This window comes from Oncorhynchus nerka, linkage group LG1, assembly GCF_034236695.1.
Source record: "Oncorhynchus nerka isolate Pitt River linkage group LG1, Oner_Uvic_2.0, whole genome shotgun sequence".
Classification (NCBI taxonomy): Eukaryota; Metazoa; Chordata; class Actinopteri; order Salmoniformes; family Salmonidae; genus Oncorhynchus; species Oncorhynchus nerka.
Window position 1 is genome coordinate 40,089,293 of NC_088396.1, and position 23,496 is coordinate 40,112,788.

Sequence of the window (23,496 nt, forward strand, 5' to 3'; positions counted from 1 at the left end):
GGAGACTTTTATCTCCCTCACCAACTTCAAACATCTGCTATCTGAGCAGCTAACCGATCGCTGCAGCTGTACATAGTCTATCGGTAAATAGCCCACCCATTTTTACCTACCTCATCCCCATACTGTTTTTATTTATTTACTTTTTATGCTTTATCTTGGCCAGGTCGCAGTTGCAAATGAGAACTTGTTCTCAACTAGCCTACCTGGTTAAATAAAGGTGAAATAAAAAATGTTGTGGGGGTGCTATGCTGCAGGAGGGACTGGTACACTTCACAAAATAGATGGCATCATGAGGGAGAAACTTATGTGGATAAATTGAAGCAACAGTCAGGAAGTTCAAGCATTGTCGCAAATGGGTCTTCCAAATGGACAATGACCCCAAGCATACTTTGAAAGTTGTGGCAAAACGGCATAAGGACAACAAAGTCAAGGTATTGGAGTGGCCATCACAAAGCCCTGACCTCAATCCTATAGATATTTGTGGGCAGAACTGAAAAAGCATGTGGGAGCAAGGAGGACTACAAACCTGACTCAGTTACACCAGCTCTGTCAGGAGAAATTGTGGGAAGCTTGTGAAAGGCTACCTGAAACGTTTGACCCAAATTAAACAATTTAAAGGCAATGCTACCAAATACTAATTGATTGTTTGTAAAATTCCCCACCCACTGGGAATGTGATTAAAGAAATAAAAGCTGAAATAAATAATTCTCTACTATTATTCTGACATTTGACATTCTTAAAATAAAGTGGTGATCCGAACTGACCTAAGACAGGGAAGTTTTACTAGGATTAAATGTCAGGAATGGTGGCTTTGAGATAAGAGCCGTTTTCAGTCCTGGAGGGCAGGTAGTTTGCCCCCGGTGATGAGTTTGGCAGACTACACCACCCTATGGAGAGCCCTGCCACTGCGGGCGGTGCATTTTCCGTACTAGGTGGTGATACAGCCCGACAGGATGCTCTCAATTGTGCATCTCTAAAGGTTTGAGGGTTTTAGGGGCCAAGTCAAATGTCCTCAGCCTCCTGAGTTTGAAGAGGCACTGTTGAGCCTTCTTCACCACTCTGTGTAGGTGGACCATTTCAGATCATCAGTGATGTGTACGCCAAGGAACTTAAAGCTTTCAACCTTCTCCACTGCGGTCCCATCGATGTGGATAGGGGTGTGCTCCCTCTGATGTTTCCTGTCCACGATCAGCTCCTTTGTTTTGTTGACGTTGAGTGAGAGGTTATTTATTTTCCTGGCAGCAGTCTCCCAGGGCACTCCCCTCTTCCCTGTAAGCGGTCTCGTCATTGTGGTAATCAGGCCTACTTCTGTTGCGTTTGAGACGTGCCAGGCCATACAGTCATGGGTGAACAGGGAGTACAAGAGGGGGCTAGGCACGCACCCTTGTGGGGCCCCAGTGTTGAGGATCAGCGCAGTGGAGATGTTGTTTCCTACCCTCACCACCTGGGGGCGGCCTGTCAGGAAGTCCAGGACCCAGTTGCACAAGGTAGGGTCAAGACCCAGGGACTCCAGCTTAATGATGAGTTTGGAAGGTACTATGGTGTTAAATGCTGAGCTCTAGTCGATGAACAGCATTCTCACATACGTATTCCTCTTGTCCAGATGGGATAGGGCAGTGTGATGGCGATTGTATCGTCTGTGGACCTATTGGGGCGTTAAGAAAATTGAAGTGGGTCAAAGGTGACAGTTAGGGTGGAGGTAATATGATCCTTGATTAGTCTGTCAAAGCACTTCATGATGACAGAAGTGAGAGCTACAGGGCGATAGTCATTTAGTTCAGTTACATTGGCTTTCTTGGGAACAGGAACAATGGTGCCAATCTTAAAGCGTATGGGGACAGCAGACTGGGATAGGGATTAATTGAATATGTCCGTAGGGTAGGGATGCCGTCTGGGCCGGCAGCTTTGCGAGGGTTAACATGCTTAAATGTCTCACTCGCGTCGGACACAGAAGGAGAGCCCACAGTCCATTGTGTTATCCTCAAAGCGGGCGAAGGAGTTTAGCTTGTCCGGAAGCAAGACATCTGTCCGCAACGTGGCTGGTTTTCCCTTTGTAGTCTGTGATGTTGAATTGTGACTCCACTTTGTGTCTCTGTACTGACGTTTTGTCTGTTGCCTTACGGAGGGAATAACTACACTGTTTGTATTTGGCCATATTCCCAGTCACCTTGCGATGGCTAAATGCAGTGGTTCGCGCTTTCAGTTTTGTGCGAATGCTGCCATCTATCCACGGTTTCTGGTTTGGGTAGGTTTTAATAGTCACAGTGGGTACAACTTCCCCTATACATTTCCTGATGAACTCAGTCACTGTATCCGTCAATGTTATTCTTAGAGGCTACCGGAACATATCCCAGTGTGTGTGATGAAAAAAATATTTAAGCATGGATTCCGATTGGTCAGACCAGCGTTGAATAGACCTTAGCACAGGTACCTCCTGTTTGAGTTTCTGCCTATAGGAAGGGAGGGCAGGAGAGGGCCTTGTAGGCATTTTCTAAAAGTTGAGTAGCAGCGGTCCAATGTTTTACCAGAGTGAGTACTACAGTCAAGATGTTGGTAGAACTTCGGTAGCATTTTCCTCAAATTTGCTTTGTTAAAATCCCCAACTATAACAAATGCATCCTCAGGATATGTGGTTGCCAGTTTACAGAAAGTCCAGTGTAGTGTGGCTGTCGTGGTATCGGCTTGAGGGGGAATATACACGGCTGTGACTATAACCGAAGAGAATTCTCTTGGGAGGTAATACAGTCAGCATTTGAATGCGAGGTATTATAGGGCAGGTGAACAGAAGGACTTGAGTTTCTGTACATTATCACAATCACACCATGAGTAGTTAATCATGAAACATACACCCCTCCTTTCTTCTTCCCGGAGAGTTATTTATTCCTGTCTGCGCGATGTACTGAGAACCCAGATGGCTGTATGGACAGGGACAGTACATCCCGAGAGAGCCATGTTCCCGTCTAACCGAGTATGCCACAATCCCTGATGTCTTTCTGAAAAGAGATCCTCGCCCTGGGCTCATCCACTTTATTATCCAGAGACTCAACACCAGCGAGTAATATACTTGAAAGCGGTGGATGGTGTGCATGCCTCTCGAGTCGGACTAGAAGTCCACTCAGAATACATCTTCCCCGCCAGCGGTGTTTCGGAGTTCAATTGCCCTGCGGGGTACGAACAAAGGATCCAACTCAGGAAAGTCGCACTCCTGGTCGTAATGCGGGTGAGTTACCGCTGCTATGATATCCAAAAGTTATTTCTGGCTGTATGTAATAACACAAAACAAATTCTGGGCTAATAATGTAAGAAATGACACAAAAAAATAAAATAGCTCCTAAGCAAAGTTGCTTAGGAGCTAGAAGCAGAGCTGCCATATCTGTCAGCGCCATCTGCAAATCACAGGACATCACTGCTGTGATTGGGAGAGAGGGCTGGAATAGAGAAGTGGAGTGGAGGGAGCAGCAGATGATCCTTTCATTGAGTCTGTCTCAATGAAAGAGTGACTGCGTAACACAGTTGGCCTGTTAGCTCAGAGGTTGAGAGAAATTAAGTGGGGGGGGCAGATGCGGTGTGTGTGCTTGCATGCATGAGCAAAAGTTGATACAGCTGTGATACGCTGGCTGCCAAAACACACTAATTTTTATGTTGTAAACGGTAGCCCAGCAGGACAATCTCCTTTACTCAGGGGAAAACTATTCTCATATTTGACAATGACATTTGATAGTACTCTGTGAATTTCAAGACAAAATTATATGTGATAAATTCTATTAGATTCTCCTAACCCTGAAGTTGTCTTCACATTTGAGAGATCATTGTTACTAAGGAGAAATGTCCTGCAGTATGCGATTAAAATACCTCTAGACTGTACTTTGTCACCTTCACCGTGGCATTCAACAACATACTCCCTGAGAGACAGAGCCTGATAGACAGGGAGTGTGTTGATGTAGTCTTAACAGCCTAATCTGTTTGTACGTATGGGACATATTTAGTACTCTTCAGGGTTTGAGAGTGTTGCCTTAAATAGGATATGGACTTAACTTTCTACACTGGGGCTAACACACGTCTGTTACCATGTGATCTTTGTTCGTCCATCGCCTCTGGTTTCACCAACCAACTCTTGTTGTGAGGACATTGACATGCAGCATCAGGCCCCGCAGCGAGGCTGCAGCAAGAGACCCTAGTTATGTCCCAAATGGCACCGTATTACCTATAAATGGCACTACTTTTAACCAGAGCACTATGGACCGTGGTGAAAAGTAGTGTGCTACATAGGGAATAGGGTGCCATCTGGGACAGATACCATGTGACTGACACCTGGGACACTTTCCCAATACGTTTTTCCTTGATTCCTCATGTCCTCTTTCCTCGCCTCCTTCTCAAAAGGCAATGGAGGACAAGGTCAGAGGGGAGGGAGATGCATTGGTAACGAGCCCCTGGGCTTTCGGCTGCTTCATGTTCTCTTTAGGAGGACAGATTGGCACTCAGAGGCCTGCACAGCAAATTCCCCCGCTGCAGAACAAAAGACAGAGTTAAACCCATCACCCTGGCCATAGAGAAATGGGATTCCCCCCATTCACGAACATTATTCATTCAGACGTCATCCCCACTCCCCATCCCTACATTCAATTAAGACAAATAAGAATCAGTGAGGGAGTGAGGGAGACACTGGGGCATTGGGAAGAACAATTCCACAAGACCCATCACCCTGGCAATAGAGAGATGGGATTCCCCCCATTCACTACCATTATTCATTCAGCCCCAATCCCCAGTCCCCGACTCCCCATCCCAACATTCAATTAAGACAAATAAGGAATCAGTAAGGGAGTGGCGGAGACACTGGGGCTTTGGGAAGAACAATTCCACAGGGTCGGACCTCTGCGTGTTGGCGCAAAGTAGCCTCACGTTAAGAGTTTCAATAGATCCTGTACAAATCTCTAATTGAGGCCAATATATCGAATAAAATGTTATTTGTCACATGCGCCGAATACAACAGGTGCAGACCTTGAGGTGAAATGCTTACTTACAAGCCCTTAACCAACAATGCACTAACAATAAAATGACATACAAATAACGTTTTGGCCAATGGTGTTGCAAAATATTCTTTATTTTTGTGACTTGAGATTTCAGAGAAGTAAAAAATATTTTCTGTCCTAAAAATCTGATTTTAGAGGAGACTCAAGATTTGAACATTTAAACAGTGCAGAATTCAAAGCGATTAAGATGTGCAGTGATCCCACATCCCCTGACATTGTTTTTCTGAAACAAAGGAAGGGAAGAATGCATTCCATCTAAAATAGCAAGAACACACCGTGGGCCAAACGTTATCAAGACCAAGGAGGTGATTGTGGACCACAGGAAAAGGAGGACCGAGCAGCCCCCATTCTCATTGACGGGACTGTAGTGGAGCAGGTTGAGAGCTTCAAGTTCCTTGGTGTCCACATCACCAACAAACTAACATGGTCCAAGCACATCAAGACAGTCGTGAAGAGGGCACGACAGAGCCTATTCCCACTCAGGAGACGGAAAAGATTTGGCATGGGTCCTCAGATCCTCAAAAGGATCTACAGCTGCACCATCAAGAGCATCCTGATGGGTTGCATCACTGCCTGGTATGGCAACTGCTCGGCATACGACCGCAAGGCACTACAGAGGGTAGTGAATACGGCCCAGTACATCACCGGGGCCAAGCTTCCTGCCATCCAGGACCTCGTTAACCAGGTGGTGTCAGAGGAGGTTCATAAATATTGTCAAATACTCCAGCTACCCTAGTCATAGACTGTTCTCTCTGCTACCGCACGGCAAGCGGTACCAAAGCACCAAGTCTGGGTCTAAGAGGCTTCTAGTGCGGTTCTGCCTGCAGCTATGGAATCCTGACCTGTTCACCGGACGTGCTACCTGTCCCAGGCCTGCTGTTTTCAACTCTCTAGAGACAGCAGGAGTGGTAGAGATACTCTTAATGATCAGCTATGAAAAGCCAACTGACATTTACTCCTGAGGTGCTGACTTGCTGCACCCTCGACAACTACTGTGATTATTATTATTTGACCATGCTGGTTATTTATGAACATTTGAACATCTTGGCCATGTTCTGTTATAATCTCCACCCGGCACAGCCAGAAGAGGACTGGCCACCCCTCATAGCCTGGTTCCTCTCTAGGTTTGGGCCTTTCTAGGGAGTTTTTCCTAGCCACCATGCTTCTACACCTGCATTGCTTGCTGTTTGGGGTTTTAGGCTGGGTTTCTGTACAGCACTTTGAGATATCAGCTGATGTACGAAGGGCTATATAAATACATTTGATTTGCTTCTAAACAGCTTCGACCCCCAAGCCATAAAACTCCTGAACATCTAATCAAATGGCTACCCAGACTATTTGCATTTCTCCCCCCCCCCCCCCACCTACGCTGCTGCTACTCTCTGTTAATATCTATGCATAGCCCCTTTAATAACTCTAAGTACATGGACATAATTATCTCAACTACCTCGACACCGGTGTCCCCGCACATTGACACATTGATTCTGTACTGGTACCCCCTGTATATAGCCCTGCTGTTGTTATTTACTGCTGCTCTTTAATTATTTGTTATTCTTATCCCTTACTTTGTTAGGGATTTTCTTAACTGCATTCTTGGTTAATTTTTTATTTTTTTTTTTAAACGACGTTGGAGGCGGCTTATGGTCAAAAAAATTAACATTCAATTATCTGGCAACAACTCATTTGGACATTCCTGTAGTCACCATGCCAATTTCATGCTCCCTTAAAACTTGAGACATCTGTGGCATTGTGTTGTGACAAAACTGCACTTTCAAAGTAGCCTTTAATTGTCCCCAGCACAAGGTGCACCTGTGTAATGATCATGCTGTTTAATCAGCTTCTTGATATACCACACCTGTCAGGTGGATGGATTATCTTGGCAAAGAAGAAATGCTCACAACAGGGATGTAAACATTTGTGCACAACATTTTAGAGAAATAAGCTTTTTGTGCGTATGGAACATTTCTGGGATATTTTATTTCAGCTCGTGAAAAATGGGACCAACACTTCACATGTCGCGTTTATATTTTTGTTCAGTATACATTTTTAAGATACAGCCAATTTTGACTTTCCAGCTTGGCCACATAGCGAAAATCCATGGAAAGCCGGGAGGCCTATGTAGGACTCACCGTGTCTCCAATCTTGAGGTCGGCACACTTCCTGAGGCCTGGGAGAGGCTGTCCGTCCTGACAGGTGGCAGTGAAGGACAGACTGAGGTCTTCAGGTTGATCCCACACAGTCAGCTCCACCTTGGACCGGATGTTCTGGAGGGAGGACACAGACACAGAGAGAGGCTTGAAAAAAAAAAAAAAAAATCACAAAAGCATATGCCTTGAACACAAAAACACAGACCCTTATGAATAAGTACTTTTGACCTTTACATCAAAGTAGTAAATGTTTGATTTATTTGAAAACAAGACAGATGGTTCACTGGTCAACTATCCAAACACAAGTCTGATCAAAGACTAATCAATAGATCACGAGAGTTAAAGTATCTCTGTATATTAGAGTTGGCACAGAGGTTCCCTGGTGGTTTCTATACTATCTGAATGTTACATTTAGTGTTGCAAAGGGTCGGAAACTTCCCGGTAAATTTCTGGAATTTCAGGAAATGTTCCATAGGAAGTTAAGCCTGGGAATTTTGGAAATTCATCAAAAAAGTTGGCTTATAACAGTGAATCTTTTTTTGTGGGATACACACAAGGCAATTCTAGGTCTTGTGGCATATTATGGTTAAAATATCCTCAATTCAATAGAATTGCAAACCTCTGCATGTACAGTGCACTCTTCCATCACATGTACAGCTGCTTCTCAAGATCTTGCACACTACTGAGATGCTATTGAGCCCACACTACTACACTGTCTGAGCCAAGGACTACATGCTTTCTGGTAAGTTTTGATTACAATACTGGGTGGGGTGAATATATTTGATATGATATACATTATTTTTTGTTAACTAGTAAATAGTAGCCTACAGCAAAGTATGTTTAAATAATTTCTAACTTGTTGACAATTTCTGCTAGTTAGTTTTTGCTACCATGTGTGTTTTAGCTTGCTTGAGCCAGCTAACTGAAGAGTGTTAATTCACCTGTTTCCATACGTTTCATTAAAAAAAAATGTCTTACAAAGGAGTTACTTATCTGTACATGGAATTGTATTTTTTTTTTACAAAAAAATGTTCTAATCTTTACAGGAAAATGCCACGGACACTATCTGATATGGGGAGACGTTTCACTCCAGCTAATGTAGAAAGAAAAGCTGTGTACATTTGCAAATAATGTGCCAAATCATGTGAAGGATGCAATAAAGATGCAGAATCATATGGCCAAGCGCATAAAGATCTCTCAGCGCTCACAACAAACAACCTCTGACAAAAATCTCTCTACTTCTATTCGAGGTGAAAATGATGAATCAGACACCTTATCGATATTAACAGCTCATGGTCCTCCTGGAATCAGAAGTTTTTTTTGACTCAATGGAGGAACGTAGCAAGAGAAATGCTGATGAATGTCTTGCTTGAGCTGTGTATGCAACTGCTTCACCTTTGAGTCTCACAGGCAATGTGTATTGGAAGAGATTCCTGAATGTTCTTCGCCCAGCATACACCCCTCCAACCAGACATGCTTTATCTACTCATTTGCTGGATGCAGAGTTCAGAGTTCAAGTGAAGGTCAAGCAAATCATAGAGAAAGCAGACTGTATTGTAATGATCTCTGATGGGTGGTCGAATGTTTGTGGGCAAGGAATAATTAACTACATAATCTCCATCCCTCAACCAATATTCTACAAGACCACAGACACAAGGGACAACAGACACACTGGTCTCACATTGCAGATGAGCTGAAGTCAGTCATCAATGACCTTGGACCACAGCAGGTATTTGCACTGGTGACAGACAATGCTGTGAACATGAAGGCTGCTTGGTCCTAGGAGTCCTACCCTCACATCACATCCATTGGCTGTGCTGGTCGTGCATTGAATCTGCTCATCAAGGACATCATGGCACTGGAAACAATGGATACACTCTACAACAGAGCTAAGGAAATGGTTAGGTATGTGAAAGGTCATCAAGTTATAGCAGCAATCTACCTCACCAAGCAAAGTGAGAAGAATAAGAGCACCACATTGAAGCTGCCCAGCAACACCCATTGGGGGTGGTGTTGACATCATGTTTGATAGTCTCTTGGAGGGGAAGGAGTCTCTCCAAGAAATGGCCATATCACAGCCTGCCGATATCAAGAGGATCTTCCTGGATGATGTATTTTGGGAGAGAGTGGTAAGCAGCCTGAAACTCCTGAAACCTACAGCAGTAACCATTGCACGGATTGAGGGAGACAATGCCATCCTGTCTGATGTTCATACTCTGCACGCAGATGTAAGAGAAGAAATCTGTATTGCCCTGCCCACTTCACGGTTGCTCCAAGCAGTGGAAACTGCAGTTCTGAAATACATCAAAAAGCGTGAAGAGATGTTCAGGCTTCTGCCTGAAGCCCATACATGACGCAGCGTACATGTTACACCCCAATTATGCTGGCAAGAGCATCCTGTCTGATGCAGATATCAACCATGGCCTTTTTGTTTGTGCCTTTACCTCCCTTATCTCACCTCATTTGCTCACATTGTATATATATTTTGTATATAGATTTTTCTACTGTATTATTGACTGTATGTTTTGTTTTACTCCATGTGTAACGCTGTGTTGTTGTATCTGTCGAACTGCTTTGCTTTCTCTTGGCCAGGGAGCAATTGTAAATGAGAACTTGATCTCAACTTGCCTACCTGGTTAAATAAATATGATATAAATAAATATGATATGGTAAATATATCCAATGCAAAAAAACATCTACATTTAAATGGTATTATTATTAATTCCCATATATTCCCGTTAATTCCCACCTCTGAATATTCCCCAAAATGTGCAACCCTAGTTACATTTTTCCAGTACCCCTGCCACTGGATCCACTCAGAAACACCACCACTCAGCATTTTATAATGAAACCAGTAAGAGCCTGTAATCCAATCTGTTTCTGTTAGCAGTTGGGATGGAAAAGAGAGAAACATGGAGAATAGGAGAGAATAAAATGCCTTGGTTAAGCAAGGTTTATAATGGTTTATTCTGTCTTTTATGATCCTACCCCACAGCGATTCGGTTGGCATGGATACGGAGTGTGTGTACAATAGCGTGGCTTTTCAGCTACGTGCCAGCCGTGTCTGTATTTTACGAGAGTATGTGTTCTCTCCAACGCATCACAGCTACAGAACTGTGACAGTAGGGTTATCAGAACCGTGCTAGGCTGGCATATACCCATGACTGATTGAACCATGCCTGACTGACAGACAGATACCCATGACTGATTGAACCATGCCTGACTGACAGACAGATACCCATGACTGATTGAACCATGCTTGACTGACAGACAGATACCCATGACTGATTGAACCATGCCTGACTGACAGACAGATACCCATGACTGATTGAACCATGCCTGACTGACAGACAGATACCCATGATTGATCTCTGCCTTGCTCTGGCATGTATTGGGAAAAGAACACAATAAACTGAGAATGACTTTTTCTTCTCTGATAACAAAATGTGTTGAAATAGCTAAATTGCTTATGCGTTGAAACCGCACCACCCTCAATAAAGACCGTGCTACGAAGCCAATGTTGTGGTATCTTGACAAGTGAATAGATGTACAGAATATAGGCAACACTTTGCTCGCTGGTGGTCATCCATATTTGACAGTCTCAACACTTTGTTTGCCATAATTACCAGTTCTAGAATCAACTCTTGTGTACTTAACTATGCAAAAACAAGTTGTTCCTCTCAATCACAGGAAGTAAAATGCTTGACTGAAAAAAATGACACGGCTTGATTGGAATAGTTTGTAAGGAAAACTTGACTAAAACAAGAAAAAAATATTCAAAATACACATATTTCATCCCTTAAATGTTGTTTCCTCTCAACTAGTACAAAAGAGTGAATTATTTACAGTAACTGCCTTCCTGCAGCGCATTAAAGACAATCTGCCATTTCAACAGCCTGAACGCCACTGTTTGGTAAGCTGAGAAATGGGACTGGGGCAATGTAGCCTAACCACTCAAATCAGACTGGCTTTAAGATCCCTTCTATGGCCAAACAGGAACCACAGTGGTAAAGCAGATATACGGTGACCTCGAGTCTGGTTTTAGTCAACAGACCACAGCACAATTATACAAGACAGAAGGAGGATGGATGATTTGAGAATGGATTAGGAGAGTGTCTGCTATGACAATCATAAACATTAACGTCAAATTATAATTCAAGATCATTAGAGGCCCCGGCTTAACTTTGGTATGATGAAGATGAGATTTAGCATGACCCATCAATTAGTCTGGTGGGGATTTAAATCTCTGGTTTCATATTTTCCATAAATGTGGTGTTTCTTGTTCCATATAACCAAGGGAAAATGAAATTACAATTCTAAACAAGGACAAGATGCAAATCTCCTAGCACACCAGTCTGTTGCCGTTTTTCCAGCATAGCAGTGACCTCAATTAGAACCATCTCAGCAATGTTACCAGGACAAATATTTATCAACCTTATGAAAAACTAAACCTTCTGCACAATGTGTTTCTCTTTCTGTCCCTCAAATTGACTCCTTGGATTAAAATACACAAGAATGTGGATGCCTTTCAGCCCTTCTAGAACCCTTTTCAGCCCCTTCCAGAATCCTTCCTTCAAAGTACGGGAATGCTGGAATCTATTTCCTGTGTGGTGGATTGGGGAGTAACAGGAGGGTCTCAGTCTCAGGATTTGGGCCATAAACCTGCTTCTTGTTCTGTGACCATAAAGTGCTAGACTAGTGCAGAGTTAGACACAGGGCTGTAGCGTGTGACAGAAGTAAACCCCCAGAACCCCACACTAAATAGAAGGGCTAGGTGAGGGTATCCATCTCTAATGCTAAAACATGAACATTCAATACTTCCTCTTCTCCTCTAGAGACCAGGGTCATGTTCAGTAGGGCACAAAAAGGAAAAATTACAAGTTCAGGGAATAGCTGTCTTTTTCGCTCAGTTTGAAAATGTTTTCAACCAACATCCATTTCAAAAGAGGACAGGTGAGACTCTTCTTCTAAAGCACACGCAATCTGTGCTCCAAATGGAAGAGAACCCTCCTTTACTTACATTGTAGGCGTTAACGATGAGTTGTATGATGTTCTTGGAGTCCTGATCCAGAATCTCCACTGTGGTTCCAGGTATCAGTGCTGTGAAATTCTGCATAAACACAAGATAGGAGAAATGTTATTAAATAAACAAATATTTGCAGGAATTCACACAATAAAGGCCCCTATACATACCAAACTGTACACACCAAACAGTACACACTATAAACACCAAACACACAGTTCATCTCAATACTGAACATACAATTCAATAAAGAATATATACCTTGTAAATGACATACAGCCTTTTTGTCACAGCGAAGATGAGATAGATGTTGTTTTCAGCCAGCTTCTCTCCCAGTAGAGCCAGAGAGGGGTAGTCCTACAGAGACATGGATACATAGAAACATGGGAAAATCTTATGTTAGAGACATTTCTTTAAAGTTCAATAGTTTAGCTTCCATCTCACCCCGTCAGGAAGTTAGTGAAGAGAAGCGATTTCTCCCCTGATTCCAGTGTAGTGTTTACGTTAGAGTCCCCTGACATTTCCTTTCTCGCCAGCAGAAAGGACAAAGAACACTGAAGTGGTTTAGACCTATGAACTTACAGCTCTGCACTAGAGTTGTGCATTAAAATGTGAATCCTAACTTAAGTCAAATGTTCGCTATAGTGAAGGTATGAATGAGTGAAAATGTTTAAGCATTGAATAAATAATCACTTTCTCACAATCAGATTTGAGATTTTTGGCTTCAGTAAGCCTTTGTCATAGTGTACATCCAAATCAATCAACAGTGAGAGTTACACTTCAAATGGACTGTGACAAACATTTGCCTCTGCACCTTCTCCAGTTCAACGGTTTCCCTGAAAAACAGAGCTCTGTTCTAGGAAGTGCGTATTCCTTTCGTCCCACAATCAGATGAGAGGAGAAACCTACTTAGCCTGTTGCTGAGGATCCACGGGTGGTGAATTCTTTGGATTTGTGTTGGAGTACCGCCACTGAACTTAATGCGATCAGATGTAACATGACTACAATGCCCAGAGCATCCAATGACACAGAGCAAATAACTATAGAAACATTTAGCGATTCCGGGAGAAACCACCCGAATACCAGAATATTTATATTTTTATTCACTTAGCCAATTTTCATATTATTGAGTTGGATTGATTGAAATTCACATGATGTTAATTATGTTTTCATTACATTAGCTCTTTGACAAATAGCGATAGCTATGTAAACTCAAACTGTGTGCATGAATATATCTTTGTTTAAATCAAACTAAATGTTAGCATGGCGTTTAGAATTTCTTTTGTCCTCTCAAGGCATTTAACATTCTAGTAGTTTCTTTATGTCCTCTCTCAAGGCATTTAACATTCTAGTAGTTTCTTTATGTCCTCTCTCAAGGCATTTAACATTCTAGTAGTTTCTTTATGTCCTCTCAAGACATTTAACATTCTAGTAGTTTCTTTATGTCCTCTCTCAAGGCATTTAACATTCTAGTAGTTTCTTTATGTCCTCTCTCAAGACATTTAACATTCTAGTAGTTTCTTATCCACAGCGACTTACAGTAGTGAGTGCATGCATTATCGTACTTGTCCCCTGTGGGAATCAAACCCACAACGCTGGCGTTGCAAGTGCCATGCTCGACCAACTGAGCCAATGGGACCATTGCTGAGCTCTCAGCCTAACTGTTGTCTAAATTAACTTCTATGTGAACTTTCCCTGAGATAATTACAGCTTTTAACTTGCACTTCCTATGGCTGTCAGGAGATAAGCAGCTGCAATAAGACATGAAGTGAGTTCCCAATAAAGTAAGCAGGAGCTCCAGCGGAAGCTGAGCCAGGCAGACTCAGCAAACCAGTATACTTCAAAGAATACAATGCATTCTTCCTTTTAGAAACATAGCTCGGCTCTGGTCGTCAAAGAATCAGACCAGCGGCGGAAAATGCGCCTGAGAAGTTATCTTTACCTCAAAGCAAAGTCCATTCTTGAGAGGTGCCGCTTGAGTAGAGAATTTCAATATCTATTGAATAACCCAAGCAATATATCACAATGGCAATGTGGATAATAACCATGTTATGATGATGTCAGTGATGTCCTAGCTCTAGAGTAACCATGTTATAATAATGTCAGTGATGTCCTAGCTCTAGAGTAACCATGTTATAATGATGTCAGTGATGTTATAGCTCTACGGAAAGGCTCTGGAGCAACGAACCGCCCTTGCTGTCTCTGCCTGGCCGGTTCCCCTCTTTCCACTGGGATTCTCTGCCTCTAACCCTGTTACGGGGGCTGAGTCACTGGCTTACTGGGGCTCTCTCATGCCGTCCCTGGGGGGGTGCGTCACCTGGGTGGGTTGATTCACTGTTGTGGTCAGCCTGTCTGGGTTGGCGCCCCCTTGGGTTGTGCCGTGGCGGAGATCTTTGTGGGCTATACTCGGCCTTGTCTCAGGATGGTAAGTTGGTGGTTGAAGATATCCCTCTAGTGGTGTGGGGGCTGTGCTTTGGCAAAGTGGGTGGGGTTATATCCTTCCTGTTTGGCCCTGTCCGGGGGTGTCCTTGGATGGGGCCACAGTGTCTCCTGACCCCTCCTGTCTCAGCCTCCAGTATTTATGCTGCAGTAGTTTATGTGTCGGGGGGCTAGGGTCAGTTTGTTATATCTGGAGTACTTCTCCTGTCCTATTCGGTGTCCTGTGTGAATCTAAGTGTGCGTTCTCTAATTCTCTCCTTCTCTCTTTCTTTCTCTCTCTCGGAGGACCTGAGCCCTAGGACCATGCCCCAGGACTACCTGTCATGATGACTCCTTGCTGTCCCCAGTCCACCTGGCCATGCTGCTGCCCCAGTTTCCACTGGCCTGGGCCCTAGGACCATGTCCCAGGACTACCTGACATGATGACTCCTTGCTGTCCCCAGTCCACCTGACTGTGCTGCTGCTCCAGTTTCAACTGTTCTGCCTTATTATTATTCGACCATGCTGGTCATTTATGAACATTTGAACATCTTGGTCATGTTCTGTTATAATCTCTACCCGGCACAGCCAGAAGAGGACTGGCCACACCACATAGCCTGGTTCCTCTCTAGGTTTCTTCCTAGGTTTTGGCCTTTCTAGGGAGTTTTTCCTAGCCACTGTGCTTTTACACCTGCATTGTTTGCTGTTTGGGGTTTTAGGCTGGGTTTCTGTACAGCACTTTGAGATATCAGCTGATGTACGAAGGGCTATATAAATAAATTTGATTTGATTTAATGATGTCAGTGATGTTATAACTCTATGGTAACCATGTTATAATGATGTCAGTGATGTTATAGCTCTATGGTAACCATGTTATAATGATGTCAGTGATGTTATAGCTCTACGGTAACCATGTTATAATGATGTCAGTGATGTTATAGCTCTACGGTAACCATGTTATAATGATGTCAGTGATGTTATAGCTCTACGGTAACCATGTTATAATGATGTCAGTGATGTTATAGCTCTACGATAACCATGTTATAATGATGTCAGTGATGTTATAGCTCTATGGTAACCATGTTATAATGATGTCAGTGATGTTATAGCTCTACGGTAACCATGTTATAATGATGTCAGTGATGTTATAGCAAGGCTCTGGAGCAACGAACCCTTGCTGTCTCTGCCTGGCCGGTTCCCCTCTTTCCACTGGGATTCTCTGCCTCTAACCCTGTTACGGGGGCTGAGTCACTGGCTTACTGGGGCTCTCTCATGCCGTCCCTGGGGGGGGTGCGTCACCTGGGTGGGTTGATTCACTGTTGTGGTCAGCCTGTCTGGGTTGGCGCCCCCCCTTGGGTTGTGCCGTGGCGGAGATCTTTGTGGGCTATACTCGGCCTTGTCTCAGGATGGTAAGTTGGTGGTTGAAGATATCCCTCTAGTGGTGTGGGGCTGTGCTTTGGCAAAGTGGGTGGGGTTATATCCTTCCTGTTTGGCCCTGTCCGGGGTGTCCTTGGATGGGGCCACAGTGTCTCCTGACCCCTCCTGTCTCAGCCTCCAGTATTTATGCTGCAGTAGTTTATGTGTCGGGGCTAGGGTCAGTTTGTTATATCTGGAGTACTTCTCCTGTCCTATTCGGTGTCCTGTGTGAATCTAAGTGTGCGTTCTCTAATTCTCTCCTTCTCTCTTTCTCTCTCTCGGAGGACCCGAGCCCTAGGACCATGCCCCAGGACTACCTGTCATGATGACTCCTTGCTGTCCCCAGTCCACCTGGCCATGCTGCTGCTCCAGTTTCAACTGGCCTGGGCCCTAGGACCATGTCCCAGGACTACCTGACATGATGACTCCTTGCTGTCCCCAGTCCACCTGACTGTGCTGCTGCTCCAGTTTCAACTGTTCTGCCTTATTATTATTCGACCATGCTGGTCATTTATGAACATTTGAACATCTTGGTCATGTTCTGTTATAATCTCTACCCGGCACAGCCAGAAGAGGACTGGCCACACCACATAGCCTGGTTCCTCTCTAGGTTTCTTCCTAGGTTTTGGCCTTTCTAGGGAGTTTTTCCTAGCCACTGTGCTTTTACACCTGCATTGTTTGCTGTTTGGGGTTTTAGGCTGGGTTTCTGTACAGCACTTTGAGATATCAGCTGATGTACGAAGGGCTATATAAATAAATTTGATTTGATTTAATGATGTCAGTGATGTTATAACTCTATGGTAACCATGTTATAATGATGTCAGTGATGTTATAGCTCTACGGTAACCATGTTATAATGATGTCAGTGATGTTATAGCTCTACGGTAACCATGTTATAATGATGTCAGTGATGTTATAGCTCTACGGTAACCATGTTATAATGATGTCAGTGATGTTATGTTATATAATGATGTCAGTGATGTTATAGCTCTACGGTAACCATGTTATAATGATGTCAGTGATGTTATAGCTCTACGATAACCATGTTATAATGATGTCAGTGGTAACCATGTTATAATGATGTCAGTGATGTTATAGGCTCTACGGTAACCATGTTATAATGATGTCAGTGATGTTATAGCTCTCTATGGTAACCATGTTATAATGATGTCAGTGATGTTATAGCTCTATGGTAACCATGTTATAATGATGTCAGTGATGTTATAGCTCTATGGTAACCATGTTATAATGATGTCAGTGATGTTATAGCTCTATGGTAACCATGTTATAATGATGTCAGTGATGTTCTAGCTCTATGGTAACCATGTTATAATGATGTCAGTGATGTTCTAGCTCTATGGTAACCATGTTATAATGATATCAGTGATGTTCTAGCTCTATGGTAACCATGTTATAATGATGTCAGTGATGTTCTAGCTCTATAGTAACCATGGTATAATGACAGTGATGTTCTAGCTCTATAGTAACCATGGTATAATGACAGTGATGTTATAGCTCTATGGTAACCATGGTATAATGACAGTGATGTTATAGCTCTATAGTAACCATGTTATAATGATGTCAGTGATGTTCTAGCTCTATGGTAACCATGTTATAATGATGTCAGTGATGTTATAGCTCTATAGTAACCATGTTATAATGATGTCAGTGATGTTCTAGCTCTATGGTAACCATGTTATAATGATGTCAGTGATGTTATAGCTCTATGGTAACCATGTTATAATGATGTCAGTGATGTTATAGCTCTATAGTAACCGTGTTATAATGATGTCAGTGATGTTCTAGCTCTATAGTAACCATGGTATAATGTCAGTGATGTTCTAGCTCTATGGTAACCATGTTATGATGTCAGTGATGTTCTAGCTCTATGGTAACCATGTTATAATGATGTCAGTGATGTTATAGCTCTATGGTAACCATGTTATAATGATGTTATAATGATGTTATAATCAGTGATGTTATAGCTCTATAGTAACCATGTTATAATGATGTCAGTGATGTTATAGCTCTATGGTAACCATGTTATAATGATGTCAGTGATGTTCTAGCTCTATAGTAACCATGTTATAATGATGTCAGTGATGTTATAGCTCTATGGTAACCATGTTATAATGATGTCAGTGATGTTCTAGCTCTATGGTAACCATGTTATAATGATGTCAGTGATGTTCTAGCTCTATGGTAACCATGTTATAATGATGTCAGTGATGTTCTAGCTCTATGGTAACCATGTTATAATGATGTCAGTGATGTTCTAGCTCTATGGTAACCATGTTATAATGATGTCAGTGATGTTATAGCTCTATGGTAACCATGTTATAATGATGTCAGTGATGTTCTAGCTCTATGGTAACCATGTTATAATGATGTCAGTGATGTTCTAGCTCTATAGTAACCATGGTATAATGACAGTGATGTTATAGCTCTATGGTAACCATGTTATAATGATGTCAGTGATGTTCTAGCTCTATGGTAACCATGTTATAATGATGTCAGTGATGTTATAGCTCTATGGTAACCATGTTATAATGATGTCAGTGATGTTATAGCTCTATGTAACCATGTTATAATGATGTCAGTGATGTTATAGCTCTATAGTAACCATGTTATAATGACAGTGATGTTATAGCTCTATAGTAACCATGTTATAATGATGTCAGTGATGTTCTAGCTCTATGGTAACCATGTTATAATGATGTCAGTGATGTTATAGCTCTATGGTAACCATGTTATAATGATGTCAGTGATGTTATAGCTCTATAGTAACCATGTTATAATGATGTCAGTGATGTTATAGCTCTATAGTAACCATGGTATAATGTTATAATGATGTCAGTGATGTTCTAGCTCTATAGTAACCATGGTATAATGTCAGTGATGTTCTAGCTCTATGGTAACCATGTATAATGATGTCAGTGATGTTCTAGCTCTATGGTAACCATGTTATAATGTAACCATGTTATAATGATGTCAGTGATGTGATGTTATAGCTCTATGGTAACCATGTTATAATGATGTCAGTGATGTTCTAGCTCTATGGTAACCATGTTATAATGACAGTGATGTTATAGCTCTATGAGCTCTATGGTAACCATGTAATGATGTCAGTGATGTTCTAGCTCTATGGTAACCATGTTATAAGTGATAGCTCTATAGTAACCAGTGATGTTATAACCATGTTATAATGTCAGTGATGTTATAGCTCTATGGTAACCATGTTATAATGATGTTATAATGATGTCTATAGTAACCGTGTTATAATGATGATGTTATAGCTCTAGTAACCATGGTAACAGTGATGTTATAATGACAGTGATGTTATAGCTCTATGGTAACCATGTTATAATGATGTCAGTGATGTTATAGCTCTATAGTAACCATGTTATAATGATGTCAGTGATGTTCTAGTGATGTTATAATGATTCAGTGATGTTCTAGCTCTATGGTAACCATGTTATAATGACAGTGATGTTCTAGCTCTATAGTAACCATGTTATAATGACAGTGATGTTATAGCTCTATAGTAACCATGTTCTAATGACAGTGATGTTATAGCTCTATAGTAACCATGTTATAATGATGTCAGTGATGTTATAGCTCTATGGTAACCATGTTATATAGTGATGTTATAGCTCTATAGTAACCATGTTATAATGATGTCAGTGATGTTCTAGCTCTATAGTAACCATGTTATAATGATGTCAGTGATGTTCTAGCTCTATAGTAACCGTGTTATAATGATGTCAATGATGTTCTAGCTCTATAGTAACCATGTTATAATGATGTTGGTGATGTTATAGCTCTATAGTAACCATGTTATAATGACAGTGATGTTATAGCTCTATGGTAACCATGTTATAATGATGTCAGTGATGTTGTAGCTCTATGGTAACCATGTTATAATGACAGTGATGTTATAGCTCTATGGTAACCATGACTCTTGTCTTACCATGTTGGTGGAGCCACTGTACTCATTCTTCTCATTCATGTGGCACTCCCCATCATGGGGCTGGACCAGCCCTCCCAGCTTACCGTCCAAGGCCAGGTGAGGCACATCGTCTGTGGCAAACACCAGCAGGTGGAAGGCCTCCTTCCTCCAGCCTATCCTCTCCTGCACAGAGGAAAAGAGATGGTCACATCACTGAAAGTCTTAAAGACACCTTACTTGGGTCTAAATTAGTCCCCTCCATAGTAGGCTATGTGTAAATGCAGAGGGGAGGGGATAAGTCTGTGAGATCAAAACAGATGTGAACATGCAGGCTTAATAACGAAAAAGAGGCGTGTTCCCCAACTGATCCTAGATAGTTATTGAGAAATTGTTAATGGAATTTATTTGAGATATAACTGTTCTATAAAGAGTTTGTAAAAGACCTTGGCACAACAACACAACCTCTCAGCTATACAGAGAGTAACAGTTCCAGACCCTATAAAAAAATATCACTTCACTAAGACCATCACTTTCCACCAGCTTGACAACCACTGACCCACAGATAAACAAGGAGGGTAACACAAGTGTTTTATCCAGAACAAGGCCATTGTCAACAGGAAGCAGAGGCCAACAAAAGAGTACAGAAGCAGAGAGCGCATTAGTCTCAACACAGTGATGAGTAATGGCATGACACTAAACAAACCTGACCTTTCACCAGTGTGTAGGCATATAAAGGCACCCATGTGATGCCCAACTCAGTACATTATGTGCCACAGTACACAAAAGAAAGAGATGTGAGTTGGCACACAGTCTTTTTGAACAGCATGCTAGATGCGTCCCTGTCATATTCAGCTATGCCATACTTCAAATGTGTTTTGGCTGGAGTTGTAGTTCAGCATGTGGGACATGTTACCATGCCCATTTGCTATTTACATTCCTCGAAGGGAACCCCTTGTTTTTTATTTTTTTACAGGGGAACAAAGAGGTACATATAGCTGAATATTCTTCAATTGGTCAACAATGAAAATTATTCATCATTCACAGTAAGTGAAACAAAGATATGAAAAAAGTTTTGACCAACCACCAAACTGTCCAATCCAAGGTGCTACACCCAATTACATGGTAGAGCTGGGAGGGAAGGGAGACATTCTCTACCAGTAAAAACAATTAACGCCTGTTCAGACAACAGCCCAACACTGGGATATGACTGGGCCTGTTTCTCTGTTAGTGAGTCAGTTATCTCCTTATTTAAACAGCTGCATCAGACTACAATTCCTGTTCAACCCCCTGGTCAATAGTGTTTGTGACTTGGGTAAATTAGGCGAACAGTGAAAAAAAAACTAACCGGTAACAGGAAGGAACTACCTAGACTTGTCGAATAAGAAATGCTCATTTGAGTTTTCCATTGTGTGTGCCAATGAACACTACCAGGGCCTAAATCCATCATATCTGTCTGACTGACAGCTCACAGGGAAAAAACTAAAAGGACTTAACTTACAGCAGACCTAGTCCTGATTGGTTAGGGTTAAGGTTAGGGTTATAGGTTGACATGCCAGTCAGTCACGTCCCTTTAGTCGCACCGTGGCCTCATCTCACCTTACAGACGGCAGCCTGCAGGATGGCATCGAAGCCTCCCTCCGGAGCGTCCCTGTTGCGAGACACCATCTGTTTCTGTACTTCCTCGTTGAAGCGATCCACTTTGTCAGTCAAGGAGAGGAGGTGGCGGAACCCGAAGGAGGGGACACAGCTGGGGAACAGTTTGTATCTGTGGAGAGAGAAAGTTTTAAATAAAATGTTTAACTACATAGAGGATGCTATGCATGTAACCGACCTGGCATTGTTTTTCTGCGTTCGATTGAGCTTGTCTGTCCCAAATGGAACCAATTAAATGGTCCCAAAAGTGCCAACCCTGCCCATCTGGCACATCCACACAGGCTCTCCTTCAGGCAAACTATTTGAAATACTGTTTCAACCTAGGTCTGTTGGCTACATTGAGGATGTGTACGTAATGTAAATAAAACAGTTTCCCCAAGAGGAAGACCTCGGGGACATTCTAACACACCCTTCATCCTGGAGGAAACACAGATCCTGAATTTGAGTCATTTGTATAGATTGTTTTTGCAAGGGGGAGAGGGCAGGGCTGTGTTAAGGACGAGAGGCCCAGATGTTATGATCTGTCCTCTGCGCCTTTAATGTTTTCCAGCAGTACTGGCTCTTTGACTGCGACACACACAGTCCACACGCAGGACCCAGGGAATAACCTAACTGGGAAGTGATGTGTGATGTCAGTAAGTTAGTGCAGCATTAATCTCACCTCGGGGAAAATGTGGTGGGTGTGTGTGATGTCTGGTCCCTTTCAGCATGCCATCATCATCCACAACAAGCCTCAGCATCACTAACCTTACAGTGCACTTGCACAGCAAAAACCACAGTCACAACATGGACCCAAAATTAAACTGCAATCCTCCTTTTTGATTCTCAATCCTACACCCAAACCCATGACCATGCTACTGTAAGTCTTTCTGAGTCCTCACCCATTGCAGGGGTTGTCCTGGTACTTGCGGGCCGTGTAGGAGAAGGGGGACATGTTCTTGTCGACAAAGGATCCGAAGCCCAGTCTGAAGTTGCTGGTGAGTTTCCTCATCTCATCGGCCAGTTTGGTGCCCAGGTTCCTGATGGTGTCCAGGTCATCCTTCATGGACAGAGACAGGTCCATCAGGTAGTACAGGTCCACTGGGTAGTCCTCCACTTGACGCACCTGCACTTTGAATGATGTCTGGTCACCTTGTGGGAGGGGATATGGATAACGTGTCATTGCTTTAGTAGGCTGACAAATCAATCAGCACACAAATTGTTCTGCTAGGTTTTTTTTTAACGTTTTTTTTTTTCTCGTAGAGCTCAGGACTCTCCAAATCCTTAGGTTCAAACTCTGTTGCCTTGGCAGCACATTGTGATCTGAGATGGTGAACTAGGCTTACCATATATTGCATGTAAAGTAGGTAACTTCTACTGTTTTCATGCCATACATGAAACAAACCAACTGGACTACTAGGCTAGGACAGGAGGATTACCTGGTCGGAGACTGAGGGAGATCTTCTGGGGCATGATCTGGATGACATCATACTGGGTAGGCCCGGAGCCTTTGGAGCTGAGGGGTTCGCTCTTCATTACTGTGGTGCTGCTACTGGGACTCTCCATATGATGGGCTTCACAGCCCCTCTTCTGCAGGTTCTGACGCAGGTCACACCGCGACATCAGGGTCCTCGCACTGCCAAACTTCTGACGGAAGAACAAAACAAATAGCGCCTGTAATCCCGTGTAGAGTTAGCAGACTGGTCTGACTCAGACCTGGCTTCTGTTGAGTATGGTAAGGGGAAATAGAGGGGGGGGGGATCTTATATCTTATTCTTTTAGTTCTAGGTCCTCTATAACAGGAGGTATGTAGACACTCCACTATAAAACAGAGATCAACAATGGTTCCAGAACTGCACTGGTACACTGACATGTTTTGGC

At 42.7% G+C, this 23,496-nt stretch overlaps 1 protein-coding gene across 3 annotated transcripts in view; it reads right to left on the reverse strand.

Annotated features, from left to right (window-relative positions):
- The window catches only part of LOC115130172 (integrin beta-5-like), a 96,881-nt gene that overhangs the window by 71,678 nt on the left and 1,707 nt on the right, over positions 1 to 23,496 (reverse strand). For 2 of the 3 annotated variants that reach the window (XM_029661024.2, XM_065018701.1), the window contains exons 3-9: positions 23,055 to 23,262; positions 22,518 to 22,767; positions 21,580 to 21,748; positions 20,005 to 20,166; positions 12,462 to 12,557; positions 12,198 to 12,287; positions 7,160 to 7,294 (exon numbers count right to left, since the gene is read on the reverse strand). In XM_029661024.2, the coding sequence (XP_029516884.2) occupies positions 7,160 to 7,294; positions 12,198 to 12,287; positions 12,462 to 12,557; positions 20,005 to 20,166; positions 21,580 to 21,748; positions 22,518 to 22,767; positions 23,055 to 23,262 (1,110 nt within the window). The remainder of the gene's footprint in view (positions 1 to 7,159; positions 7,295 to 12,197; positions 12,288 to 12,461; positions 12,558 to 20,004; positions 20,167 to 21,579; positions 21,749 to 22,517; positions 22,768 to 23,054; positions 23,263 to 23,496) is intronic. The other variant, XM_029661034.2, reaches the window with a different exon arrangement.